General features: G+C 32.2%; 5 protein-coding genes across 5 annotated transcripts; 2 read left to right on the top strand and 3 right to left on the bottom strand.

The window, feature by feature from the left end:
- The first annotated feature begins 331 nt into the window (after positions 1–331).
- Positions 332–2,365, top strand: Chro.20010 (heat shock protein). The annotated part of the gene is made up of 1 exon (XM_661662.1): positions 332–2,365. One exon carries the CDS (start codon positions 332–334, stop codon positions 2,363–2,365), a length of 2,034 nt encoding a protein of 677 aa, XP_666754.1.
- A 1,064-nt stretch (positions 2,366–3,429) lies between these two features.
- Positions 3,430–4,941, top strand: Chro.20011 (molybdenum cofactor sulfurase). Its single annotated transcript, XM_661661.1, has 1 exon — positions 3,430–4,941. One exon carries the CDS (start codon positions 3,430–3,432, stop codon positions 4,939–4,941), a length of 1,512 nt encoding a protein of 503 aa, XP_666753.1.
- Positions 4,942–5,022: 81 nt separating this feature from the next.
- Positions 5,023–6,519, bottom strand: Chro.20012 (dna-(apurinic or apyrimidinic site) lyase). The annotated part of the gene is made up of 1 exon (XM_661660.1): positions 5,023–6,519. One exon carries the CDS (start codon positions 6,517–6,519, stop codon positions 5,023–5,025), a length of 1,497 nt encoding a protein of 498 aa, XP_666752.1.
- A 909-nt stretch (positions 6,520–7,428) lies between these two features.
- Chro.20013 (hypothetical protein) lies at positions 7,429–8,928 on the bottom strand. Its single annotated transcript, XM_661659.1, has 1 exon — positions 7,429–8,928. The coding sequence occupies one exon, from the start codon at positions 8,926–8,928 to the stop codon at positions 7,429–7,431; it is 1,500 nt and encodes a 499-aa protein (XP_666751.1).
- Positions 8,929–9,687: 759 nt separating this feature from the next.
- Positions 9,688–14,295, bottom strand: Chro.20014 (hypothetical protein). Its single annotated transcript, XM_661658.1, has 1 exon — positions 9,688–14,295. One exon carries the CDS (start codon positions 14,293–14,295, stop codon positions 9,688–9,690), a length of 4,608 nt encoding a protein of 1,535 aa, XP_666750.1.
- Positions 14,296–14,444: the final 149 nt, after the last annotated feature.

Below are 14,444 nucleotides of genomic sequence, written 5' to 3'. Positions count from 1 at the left end.
GGTTTGGCGGTAATTCTGAGACGCAATAATATTTAAAATAATAATAAATAATCAAAATATATAAGAAAATGTAAATATAATAAATGATGAAGAATAATAGTCAGTAGTTAAGTACGTATAAAATGGCAAATACTAATCTAAATGTAAAAAATAAATAGTATAATGTCAAATTATGAATAAGAAATAATAGACACAGCTATTTATGAGGGGAAAAGTCAATGTGTCTCGTAAAGATTGAAAAATAAGTACAAGTTACCCCATCTCACTAGATAAATAGTTTATTTCATTTTAACTGATTTAATAAATTCTTATCGAAATTCAAAAAAACAAGATGACATCATCTGAAGGTCCAGCTATTGGTATTGATTTAGGTACCACATACTCATGTGTTGGTGTATGGAGAAACGATACTGTAGATATTGTTCCAAACGATCAAGGTAACCGTACAACACCATCATATGTAGCATTTACTGAAACTGAGCGTCTTATTGGTGATGCAGCAAAGAATCAAGTTGCTAGAAATCCAGAAAACACAGTTTTTGATGCTAAACGTCTTATTGGTAGAAAGTTTGATGATCAGGCAGTACAAAGTGATATGACTCACTGGCCATTTAAAGTAGTTAGAGGTCCAAAGGATAAGCCAATCATCAGTGTAAACTACTTAGGTGAAAAGAAGGAATTCCATGCTGAAGAAATTTCTGCTATGGTTTTACAAAAGATGAAGGAAATCTCTGAAGCATACTTGGGTCGCCAAATTAAGAATGCTGTAGTTACTGTTCCAGCTTATTTCAATGACTCACAACGTCAAGCAACAAAGGATGCAGGTGCAATTGCTGGTTTGAATGTAATGAGAATCATTAACGAGCCAACTGCAGCTGCTATTGCTTATGGTCTTGATAAGAAAGGAACTGGCGAGAGAAATGTATTGATCTTCGATTTAGGTGGTGGTACTTTTGATGTATCATTATTAACTATTGAAGATGGTATTTTTGAAGTTAAAGCTACCGCTGGTGATACTCACTTGGGTGGTGAAGATTTTGATAACAGACTCGTGGAATTCTGTGTACAAGATTTCAAGAGAAAGAATAGAGGTATGGATTTAACTTCAAATGCTAGAGCTTTAAGAAGACTCAGAACTCAATGTGAGCGTGCAAAGAGAACTTTGTCATCTTCTACTCAAGCTACAATTGAGTTAGATTCACTCTATGAGGGTATTGATTATTCAGTTGCCATCAGTAGAGCCAGATTCGAAGAACTCTGCGCTGATTACTTCCGTGCAACTTTAGCTCCAGTTGAGAAAGTACTCAAGGATGCTGGTATGGACAAGAGATCTGTACATGATGTTGTATTGGTTGGTGGTTCTACACGTATTCCAAAGGTTCAGGCCTTGATTCAGGAATTCTTTAACGGTAAAGAGCCATGCAAAGCAATCAATCCAGATGAAGCTGTTGCTTATGGTGCTGCTGTACAAGCTGCTATCTTAAATGGTGAGCAATCCTCTGCCGTACAGGATCTCTTATTATTGGATGTTGCTCCATTATCACTCGGTTTAGAAACTGCTGGTGGTGTTATGACCAAGCTTATTGAACGTAATACAACTATCCCAGCAAAGAAGACACAAGTCTTCACTACTTATGCTGATAACCAGAGCGGTGTCTTGATCCAAGTTTATGAGGGTGAGAGAGCCATGACTAAGGATAACCATCTCCTTGGAAAGTTCCATCTTGATGGTATTCCACCAGCACCAAGAGGTGTACCACAAATTGAAGTCACTTTTGATATTGATGCTAATGGTATCTTGAATGTATCTGCTGTTGATAAAAGCACTGGTAAGAGCAGCAAGATCACTATTACTAACGATAAGGGTAGATTATCAAAGGACGATATTGAACGTATGGTTAATGATGCTGAGAAATACAAGGGTGAGGATGAGCAAAACAGACTCAAGATTGAGGCTAAGAACTCTTTGGAGAACTACCTCTATAACATGAGAAACACCATCCAAGAACCAAAGGTTAAGGAAAAGCTTTCTCAATCTGAAATTGATGAGGCTGAGAAGAAGATCAAGGATGCTCTTGACTGGCTCGAGCACAACCAAACTGCTGAAAAGGACGAGTTTGAACATCAACAAAAGGAAATTGAAACTCATATGAATCCACTCATGATGAAGATCTACTCTGCTGAGGGTGGTATGCCAGGTGGAATGCCAGGTGGTATGCCAGGCGGTATGCCAGGCGGTATGCCAGGTGGAATGCCAGGTGGAATGCCAGGTGGAATGCCAGGTGGAATGCCAGGCGGTATGCCAGGTGGTATGCCAGGTGGTATGCCAGGATCTAATGGTCCAACTGTTGAAGAGGTCGACTAATTATTTTAGTCACCAAGAAAACTCACTCAAAATGGAAAGTTAAGAACTATTTACACACTTTCAATTTCTAGTTATTTCTTTACCAAAATAAGAAAAGCACACTTTACCTTTAGGCTATATTTTCCATTCTCTAGCCTAGGCTCCCTTATATGCGAGTTGGCAATATTTCACCAGATTTACCGCCATAAATTTGGCATTTTTGGCTTATTGATAGTCATTATTATTATCAATACGAGTTCTCGAAAAGAGAAAAGCCAGATATCTGGATAGTTTGGAACAAGCTATATTCTCTAGTTTATTTGAGAATTCTCGTACGTAGTTTAGCCTATTGGTCAGTGTGATATTGAACAAACTGTTAATGGAGATTAGTCATTTAAGTGAATTTTGTCACGCACTCTATTCCGTGCATCTCTTTCTTACTCTCATTATGTTCTTAATTTGATAAGATTCTACTTTAATTGCAGTCATAAATAGTTTTATGTTCGGTTGAGTTACAATACAAATATATAGAGACAGAAGCAATCAGAAACCTATTCTTCATTAGTTGTTAATATAGAAAGTTTAATGCTAAAAATGGAATTTACCGCCAAAACATGCATTTTAATAGGCAAAAGGTAATAATTACCATTGAATTAATATTTAAATGCGTGTGTGTATATGTTGTGGGGTATAAATTGATTAGCTTTGAAATAAAGAAAGAAAAGCATGATCGTCGGAAATAATTTACTAGAATTTGATAATATTTTTTTTAAGAAACACTTCTCTCAATTTTATTAAATAAATAACATTTATTATCACAAATAACTTTTTGATAATTTTCCGCTATTATGTATTTATCAAATTTTATAATATAATTTATTGTATTAGGCGCCAAAAATCGTTTTTGAAATGAAATTAATTACTGTAAGATTCAACAAGACAAATTAAAAAAGATCACAGATTTTTAGTCCTTATATAGTAAATAAATAAACTAGGTGACTATTGCAAGTAAGTGCAGGTTGAGTAAAATTATTGAATAATTAGAAATTACTCAAAGAAAGCATTAAAGTTATAAAATTGAAATAATGAGAATTTTGTTTATTTTACTACTGTTTCTTTCTATCAAGACAAACTTAATCCATTTTTGTTTAGCAGGTAATTTCTTAGATGTGAATAACGCAGCCAATGGCGGTGAACATGAAATTCTTTATTCCAATTTTTTGAAAGAATTTGGAAATGATTATAATAAACAAGTGGAAGAAATATCACGAGTGGAATTAAATAGATTTAAAGGACAGACATATTTGGATTATACAGGCTCTGGGTTGTACCAAAAATCGCAATTGGAAGAGATTTATACAGATTTCATTAACAATGCATATGGAAATGCTCATAGTAGAAATCCTTCAGCTGAACTTACTAATAGAAAATTATCAGAAGCTAGAGAACTTTTGTTTAGCTTCTTTAATATAAGTAAAGATACCCATACAATCATATTTACTGGAGGAGCAACTGGTGGGTTAAAACTTATAGGTGAAGATTTTCCATGGACAAAACAAAGTAAATTTTACTATACTAGAGTAAATCATAATTCAGTATTAGGAATAAGAGAATATGCTGTTTCAAAAGGAGCTGAATTTCGTGCATTATCTTTTAATGATATTGAAAAAATATTAGCTCAAAGAGAAAAGGATTATAAAGAAAAAAAGGATGGAAAAAGTGAAAATTTATGTTTATTTGCATTTCCAGGTAAAGATAACTTTTCTGGAGAAAAGTACCCACTAAAATGGATAAAACAGGTTCAAAAATATGGATTATCAGATGATTGTGATTGGAAGGTTATTTTAGATGCTGCAGCAATGGTACCTACTGAAAAATTAGATATTTCAGAAAATTCTGCTGATTTTGTTGTTGTTTCTTTTTATAAAATGTTTGGATACCCTACTGGACTTGGTGCATTAATTTCAAAAACTGATCAAGTTAATAAATTTAATAAACTCTATTTTGGAGGTGGAACTGTTGTTATGGCTTCTTGTGATTCTAGATGGTGTAAAATGCATGAAAATCCTAGTGCAAAATTTGAAGACGGTACCGTTTCTTTTTTAAGTATTGTATCACTTAAATATGGTTTAAATAAGCTTCAATCTATTGGTATGGATAAAATTAATAAACATGTTTCATCTTTGACATTATTTACTTTTAATCTTTTATCTCAATTAAGACACTTTTCTGGTGGTAGTGTTGTACATTTTTATGGAAGATTTGCTTCTCCTCCAACTGGAGGTATTATTAATTTCAATCTACTTAAACCTGATGGAACTTTTGTTCATTATTTTAAAGTTGAACAGATGGCATCAGATAGTAATATTCATTTAAGAACTGGATGTTTTTGTAATCCTGGAGCATGTCAAGATTATTTAGGCCTTACTCTTGAAGAAATTCAAATTACTAGTGAAGTTAAGAATAGTTGTAGTGATCCGGCAGCAGGATTAGCTGGTAAACCTCTTGGGTCAATTAGGATCAGTTTTGGATATTTGTCAACGTTTAATGATGTTTTGGCTATTTATGACTTTATTAAAACAAATTTTGTACACTAATGGGTGTAATATTAGTGAGGTTATGAAAAAAAAATATTGGGATATTTATAAATATAAATTTAAAAAAAAAAAACTATGGCTTTATCTAATTACAAAATTTTTTAAATCGTGATTAGTTTTGCAATCAGAATTTGTCTCTTCAATCCAAGAGAATGTATTACATTTTTGTTGGTCAGATTTTGGACAACTCCAATATAGTCTTCCTTTATTTACACCTGACTTTGTTACCTTCTTCTTTACACAGGGGATTCCATGTTTACATTGGGGATGATTTAAAGAAATTTTATTATTCATCTTAAAATCATGGTTTTTAATGGTTTTATTAATTTGACCTTCAATTTTACTTAAAGTCAGAAACTGACTAATTGTACTTTGTCTTTGCTTACATTGAGGCAAGTACTTAGAACATATGCTAGGGGGCTTCCTTTTTTCATTATTATACAAAGATTCAAATTCCCCAGTCTTTAAAATTAGTAATATAGGACAGTGATCAGAACCATATATGTGATCAAGTATCTCACATTTTATAGATTCTGATATTAATCCTTTTGAAACGAGAAATAAATCTATTCTAGTTCCTTGATTTCTAATTCTAGACTGATTCATTTGGCTCCAACATGTGTATTTGTTATTAGTTCTTGGATAATAATGTCTATATGCATCAACCAAACAATATCCTTTAATCATCTCAATATTCATCCTTCTCATATGCATATATGCTTTAGCAAAGGAAGAAGTTTCAAGGATTTCCTTAGTGTTTTTTAACACACATGGCGCCAATTTGCAATTGTCAAGTATTCCACAATCATCATAACAATCAATTTTTTCCAATATAATGTTAAAGTCGCCCGCCAAAATGACATTTCTTTTGCATGCATTTTTAAGTACATGTAATAATAAATTAAGATATTCCTGGAATGCAAGTCTATATTTAAATCTTTCAGGATCAACAGTTTCTGATAGTTCAATTTGTGTTTCATTTTGATTTTGAATTTCTTTTAACACAACTTCTTCTTTTTCCTTTTCTTCCTTTTCTTCAGCTTTGCTTCTTAGTAAAGGAACATATAAATTTAGCAATACGAATTGTTTATGATCAGTAATTACACATCTACCTTCTCCATCTATTTCAGATATAGATATCCCATATTTATCTTTAATTTTAGAAATATTGGATTCAATTTCTTGCAATTTTTCTGTTTGAATCATTTGGTTTATGTCAAATTGACATGGATTTGATTCTAGCCAAGAAAACCCCTTTGCCGCCTCAATTACCATAGTTTTTTTTGAAGAATAAGTAGCAACTCCGCTATATCTTTTATTATTTTCAGCAAGTGAAAAATATGATTCATAATTTCCAGGACATCCTATTGAGTTGTTTAAATCATCTCCAAAGCTCATTTTACATTCTTGAAGGCATATTATGTCTGGGCTCTCCACATTTAGATTAGCATTGGTAACTTCATCGTTTACGCATATGTTATCAAGTAATTTAGAAAAAATTGATTCTGTGTAACCTCTTCTTTTTGTGAATGATATTAAACCATTTACATTGAAAGAAATTATTGACAATTCCCTCATTTTTGGTAGTTTCTATTATTTTATAGCTCAATTCTCTTCTCTGTATCCACCACCCTTTGCCTTCTTCACACCTATCACCTTTACCCTTTATATTTTATTAGTACTCACACAGCTTCAACTTTCTATCCTCCTAATAATGTTAATAATAAATCTGGGAGTTATAATAAAATATATGTTGTAAAAAGCGTTCTTACAGATGAAAACCAACAAATCCTTTTTTCTAATAATACCCTATCCTGCCCCCTATCACCCTCTACCTCTCCCCTCCATCACATATTGATTTAATATTTACTAATAAAATTTGGCGCCCCACACGTGTTTAAAATTAGAAATTAGAATTAGCGGTAAATTTTAGCACTTGACAACTTGAAATGCATGCAAAAAAAAGAGCATTTTGGACAAAGAAAAGTTGAGGAACGAGGAGTGAAGAACAAGCAACAAGGAGTAGGAAAATAAGATATAGTTATTATATGGTAACAAAATGGAAAGAATCTAAAAGACTTATAAAAAGTCATCTCGAGTTAAATTTTGAAATACATTGATCAGAGATCTCGGTGGAAAAAATATTTCATCCCGACTATTTGCTTTTTTAGAGCGTATATCCGGTCTTATGTAGCAAATACATATACATCATCACCTCAAAGTACTTCAAAGCATTACTCTAGATTGACGATCTTCAACACTATTAATCATAAAAAGATTAAATATTGTCATTTATTATAAGGTCAGATTTTGTTTCTATACATAATCTTCCAGTATTGATTAGGAAAGAAATAGATTAATGTGCGAATATTAAATCAAAATATATAACAAATACATTCATTTTTATCAGCTTTTATATATTAACAATTGAAACATTTCCTTTATATTAAAGAAAAGGTATATATAAGTAATCACAAAGTTCTGAAATTATTCATCATCACCTTTACCAGAACTCTTTCTTTTCTTCTTCTTCTTCTTTTCAGATGATTCATCATTGTCCCTCATTTGTTCTTGTTGATCACCTTCATCCTGTTCATTTTGAATGCTTTCATGACTCTTTCTCTTCTTCTTCTTCTTCTTATCTGAATCTAATTGGTTTGAAATTGTATTCTTTAAAATATCCTGATTCTCAGATATAGCTTCTCTCATAATATCAATATTTTTTGGTGGAGATATACCCTCGGATAAATATTTAAGACGATCTTCAACCTGTTGTTTAAGTTTCTCGCCAAATATATTATTATTAACTGTTGAGAAATTATCTATTCTAGCTGCTATTGAACATTTATTTGCTAGGTATCTGGATATTCTACCTTTATTCTTTTGTGATGCTTTACCAATATAAGTAGATTGGAAAAGTAAGCCATACTTAGGAGTATTACCCTTACTTTTTAAAGCTCTAAATAATGCCTTTTCAGCACCTAATACTTGAATTGTGGATGCTGGACTTTTTGCTAAATTAACTAAACTACCAGAATGAGCAATTAATCTTGCAGCTAATGTATCCCCCAATAAACTCTGTAGATTTGGAGCAACATTATATAATCTATTATTAAGATAATCGATTAAATGCGATCTTTGCTTATATAATGCTATTAATTGTTTTGCAAGATTCTTAATCATATTCATATCATTATCTGTAATATCCTGACCCATACTAATAAGAATAGATGAAAAAATGTCTTCTTCTAAACTAGGATCATCAACAATTTTTGAGATTTTCTTTCTAGTTTCTTCATTATCCTCAAATTTGTCTTTATCACCAATTAAAACGGCAACTTTTAAGAATTTCTCAGTATCTGTAATAATTTTAGCTAATTCTGGAAAATGCCATGAATACCATTCTCTACATCTCATTGAAAATAAATTAATGTCTTTATCAAGCCTATCAATTAAAGCAATAGACTGTACAATTGATTTATCTTGTTTATTAGGATCAAATTGTAACTTATTTCTACTAAAACTGTGACCTAGACCAACTTGGAATTTATGTAAATCTCCAATAGATGAATCAAAAGATTTAACAATTCTTGTAAAATGAATTCTAATACCTCTTAATAATTCATTAATATTCTTATCAATGACAACAGGGTATCCCTGATCAGATAATGTTTTACCAAGGGATGCATCTCCAACACCTAAATTATATTTCTTTACCTTTTTTGGTAAATTTTGTATTAAAAAAGTCTTAAGTTCTTCAGTTGTATTGCCATTTTGAATTTCTTTCATATTTTCTAATGCCATTTCTGCTGTTTGAAAGGGAAAGAATGCAAAGAATTGAGCAACTTGGCCAAATCTCATAGGATCTGCACATACTTCAATAACTGACTCAGTTACTTGACCAATTTCTTCCCAATTATCTATAATACATAATAAATAACCTGCTGCACTTTCAAACAGGACATAAAGCTTCTTATCTCCAGACATTTTGGATAATTGTCAGTAATATTAATTAATATATCAAATTAGCCTTGAATAGTATTTTTTCTAAGTAGACCAATATGAATTATTTAATAGAAACTTTTCTTTCCTCTGATGGAGTGATTTGTAAAATCAAATTACTCGTAATACTACCTGTAGTTTGAACTCAAATTAAACACTATCTTATTAAAAAGATGATTTACTGTGGAAACAAAATAATTTCTTCCTTTATATCCAATTAAATAATTAAATAATCTCTTACATCAAATTCCTCCTAATCGATTTCAGTTTTCCTCTTATATTGTCAATACTTAATTTATCTAGTCATTCACGACACGAGACAGATATTTATAATTAATAATAACTTTTTCATTATTTTTATTAATTATTTAAAATTCGATTTTTACTATTTAATATTTATTCTATAGTCAAATAGTAACCATTAATAATTAATATATGGCGCCAAAATGGTAAATTACCGGTCAGAAATTCGATACCGGCGAGTTTTGGCGCCAGTGTGTAATAAATAATAAAAACATTAGAGGGGAGGAGAATTAAGGATCAAGAAAGAATTATTAAAAAATGAAAGTTTGAATATAAATTTATATTAGGCTATAAGTGTGAATATATGTATATAATATAAGTTGCCAAATGCATGTAAACATACAGAAAACGGATGAGGTTTCAAACATTATCCAGCTTTAATATGGTGACAGAATGAAGAGAAAGTAGTTTATGCTTTTTGAGATACTTTAAATATAGCTGTTATTCATAGCTTGTTAAAATCTGAGCAAGTTCGTTTTGTGTGGGGATACTTTTAGGGTGGATTGACTTGACAATGTTTTGCTGAGCTAGAATCCATATATTGTCACAATCTTTAATAGACTCTGCATGATGAGCAACGATAAAAATGTTACAATGTTTAAAGTGAGTAACTAGAATTCTACTTATGCTTTGTTGTAGTCCCTGATCTCCATTTGTGTTCGGAGGAGGCTCATCAATTAGAACCATTCTATATTGTCTTGAGTGTATTACCAGCTTAGCTATAGAAAGGTACCTGAGTTGTGATCCTGATAAAGATCCTGCATTAGAATAAAGATTATTTTTCACTTCATTAATAAAAATAGGGTCAAGTAAACATTTATCCAATCCTAGCAAAATTTCACCATCAGTAAGTTCCTCGTACGGATCCAGAAAGTCTCTGATAGTCCAACCTTTTAGAAGCAGAGGTATTTGGGGAAGAACTCCAATAATCCTCCTTCTTTCTTTGATAGAGAGCATGGAAATTGGTGTTTCGTCTAGAAGAATTTGGCCTTTGGTATACTTAACCAGACCAAGGAGGGCCAGGATTAAGGTAGACTTTCCAGATCCTGTTCTTCCTACAATACCAATCTTCTCAAAAGGTTGAACGTTAATATTTATACCATCCAAAACTACACTATAAGATGTACCCATAATATCACTATATCCAACTTCTAGATCCATAATCTTGACTCCTGTACGCTTTGAATCGGGCTTAAAGATCCCACTCAAAAGCTTATGACTCATATTTTCATTTTCCAAAACGATTTTCTTTTTGCCAAAGCTATTAAATCTATAATCTATGACAAAGAATAAATCATCATTAATTTCCTCAATCTCTACTGAATCAAATCTCCTATAAGTATAATTACTATTACCAGTGGTAGCCTGATTTAGATTTGGATTCTGAATTAGTGTATTATTAGTATAAAAAGTTCGATTGTTAAAATCATCTTCTCTATTGTTATTAGTGGATGATTTGGTAGAGTTTTCAATGGTGGTTTTTGAGCTTCCATTGAAGCTCTTGTTATCACTATTGACTTCGGTACCTGGTTTTGATCCATTTGATATTAAAGAAAAAATCCTTTCACTACTACACATATCTCTTTCCATGGACGCAAATTTGTATGTAATTACGCCCGTAGTATCTGATATCAATAAAGAGTAAAGTAAAGCAAGATACCTCCAATTACTTTCAACCGGTATAAATAGAATAAAAATGATTAAAGGAAGAGTATATAACTGAAGCCTAATAGCAGCCCATTGGCTTGCAATATGTTGAAGTAGCTTTATTCGTTGAAGATGTTCAATCTGAATTAAGAACTGGTTAAGGAGATGTCTCTGAGCATTAAAGGCATGAATAACCACAATGCCATTAATTAACTGAGAAAAGAGGCCATACATTGGAGAAAGAACGGAAAGAGCAACTTTCTGTGCCCTAATATAAGTAGAAATATATCGTTGACAAACAATTTTATACGTCATAAAGGTAACCATTAATATTATTGGTAATGAATACGGTACTGCATAGCTTAATATTGAGATTTGAATCAAGAAATCAATTGATGGAACAATTACTGAGGCAATTTTCTTCAAAGGACTCTCGTCCATGACCAACATATCTGTGCTGAGTCTGTTCATTAGATATGAAGTTGGGGTTGAATCAGAAAGCCAAAATGGAGAAAAGAGAATCTGACGAATTAAGCTGTTATGGGCAATATTGGAAGCCTTCACACCTCCAATAGCTTCTCCAATAAAAAGTAGAGCGCAAAGAAATCCTTGGAAAAGTACAATAAATGTGTAAATCCAAATAAAATTTGGATTATTACTGGAATCATTATAACTGATAAATGTGTCAGAGTAACGGTCAAACACTGATTTTAATATACAAGAAATGAGTAACACTATGCACCATGTTCTTCCAACTAGAGAAAAATACCACCAATAAATTTCAAGAGTATTTCTTTTCCCTGGGCTTATCTCAGTTTCCAAGACCAAGTCCGCTGGCAGGCTTACAGGTTTATAAAATATTTTAGAAGAAGTTAGTGTTAATGAAACCTTATTATTCAAAGTTGATGGACTGGTACATGTTCCAGATGACGTGGGTGTTGTTCCGGTAATTGAATGAAAGCTTTCTATACTTATATTTTTACTCTGAAGAGCTGATATCTGGTAGCTAATGCGGTGTATTACATCTAGCTCCTCATTAATATCATTAGAATTGTCTGTTAACTTTGATTCTAATTTATTGTGAAACTCTAAATTCATTTTATTTAAATTGTTTGGCGCCAAATCCGAGTTGCATGTGGATTCATGCAAATTTTCTTGCATGCAATCTTTGCCCTGTGCGCATACCGGCGAAATATTTTGGTTTTCCACATCATTATTGCATACGAAGTTATTAACTTCTAATGAATTGTTGATGTTTGGTCTAGAATTATTATTAATAAGTGTTTGGTATTCTATAAGAGAGCCTGAAAAGAATATATCATGATTGTTAAGGTGCACAATTTGGATGTTGGTTAAGCTATTCTCTGGTTGATTGTTAATGAAATATAAGAGAGTAGTAAGGTCAATTGAGAGAATGGTTCTAGAGTATGGGCTATTAAGGAAACCTTTATGCCCAAAGAGCCTGGAAAATATTTTGGAGCCTACATTTGGGTCAAGGTTGAGAAAAATATCATCAAATAGGAAAATGGCAGCTTCACTCTGATGGTAGAGGCACCTCGCTAGGGCTACTCTTGTTTTTTGTCCTCCACTAAGGGATGTGCCTCCTTCATCAATTACCCTGAGATCACCATCCTTCCAAGATTGAAAATCATGTTGCAATTGACAAATGCCTGTAACCAGCATGTAGAGTTCTTCATTCCAGGGTTTTCCAAATAATATTGCAGATCTGACAGTGCCTTGAGGAATCCAAGATGTTTGGCTTGAGTAAGCGTAACAAAGGTCATTATCTTTGCATTCAAGAATTGAGTTAATGACGGAGGTTTTGCCACATCCTGACGATCCAGTGAAAATAACACATTTTCCTAGAGTATTGAGAGAATTCTCTGGATTGCACAGGTGTGACTTAATAATTCGGTGGCATTCATAAATGAAGGAATTATTTGAATTATTTAAGTACTGGTCATCTATAGAAATACCATCAGAAGACTTGCAAAACTGCTTAAAACACATAACTTTATTGGAATATTTGCTTACTTCCTCTTGAACTGAATTCTTTAAATTTGAAAAGTCAATTGCTCCAGTAAATTCACAATCAGTACTAGTATCATCATCTTCTGAAAAATATTCAAAATAATTATCGGGATGAGAAGAAATAAAAGTACGAATTCTCAAAAGTGAAATGAGGCCTTCAATAAAAGTTACAGGAATTCCCCTAAGTGGTGATGCAAGGGAATGGAGTATATGTATTGAAGCAAGAGCTGCTGGTAGGTTCAAAGATGTTCCAATAAAAAGGTAGAAAATAATGAATACAATCAATTGAGTGGCTCTTTGAGTATGGTATTCAAGAAAGCTTCCAAACTGAGTCCTAACAAGGCGCTTACGGTTTAATGCTGTTTCAATATTTCTACTTTTCATAATTTTATCAAAAGCCAGATCTTCAGCTCCCATTATTCTAATAACTCGAAGAATCCCAAGAATATCATGGCAGACCGATAGTCTTTGATCTCTATACTCCATAAATGGTGCCTTATATATAGTTCCAAGTACTTGGAATCCAAAGCTTGAAATAAAGAAGAACAAAAATGTTATAATACCGGGCAAAGCTGCTATGAGTCCAACCTGCTTGGAAAGTAACTTCCAGGTTATCCAAATATTCACTGGAAGAAGAATACAGTCTATCAAGGAATTCAAAAATAGCTGTACTGCTGATATATCGCCAACTAACATACTGAATACATCTGGATCTGCAAGAAGGTATCTAATTGATTTACTATAGGTTATTTTCTCAAGCTCATTTCTTCCTCTTGAAGAGTCTAAAAATTTTTTAAAAGCTTTGAATCCATTACGATTCGATGATGAATCTTCATCTCCCTCAATTTCAAGCCGAATCTTACTAGAAATCTCATGCAAATCAACACTTACAGCGTTTTCATTTTGCTTTTGCTCTCTTGACTTTTCGGATCCACGTCCAGATAAAAGTCTATAAAAGATGATCCCCGTCAGGCCTGATTCAAGCCTCATTGTCACTCTTGCAAGGTAAAGCCTTGCATGTGCATCAATTACTGACCTTATTAAATAAGCTGAGACAAGAAATATACAGGAATTCAAGGCTCCAATACTTTGGTTATTTGAGACTGTTTGAGTGAAAACTATCGAGCATAGACTACAAGAAAATAAGAAAATAAGCTTCAAAAATAGAACATTTACAATTGATCTTCCATATACTTGCAATAATGGAAGCCAGAAATGGTTTCTGTTTTTTGAAAATGATTCTCTTAATCTATATATCCAAATTAAAGGTGAGTCTCCATGAAAAAGCAAAGGATATCCAGGATTTGAATTTCCATTAGTGATATATCTACTCCATTGTGAAAGCCATAACAACTGGAAAAAGCTTGACATTAATTCCAAATATTTAAAAGATAATATTCAAATTTTATAATATAATCTCAAATTAATATTTAATCAGTTAAGTCTTAAAACTTAACTTCACTCAAGAATCAATTATATTCAATTGGTCAAATTATTCCAAAACTGGATGAAAGTTTAAA

The sequence above is a fragment of the Cryptosporidium hominis genome (genome assembly GCF_000006425.1).
Source record: "Cryptosporidium hominis TU502 chromosome 2 CHRO012001, whole genome shotgun sequence".
NCBI classification, from domain to species: domain Eukaryota; phylum Apicomplexa; class Conoidasida; order Eucoccidiorida; family Cryptosporidiidae; genus Cryptosporidium; species Cryptosporidium hominis.
Note: the sequence above shows the minus strand (reverse complement) of the source record. Positions and strands in the feature narration are given on the sequence as shown.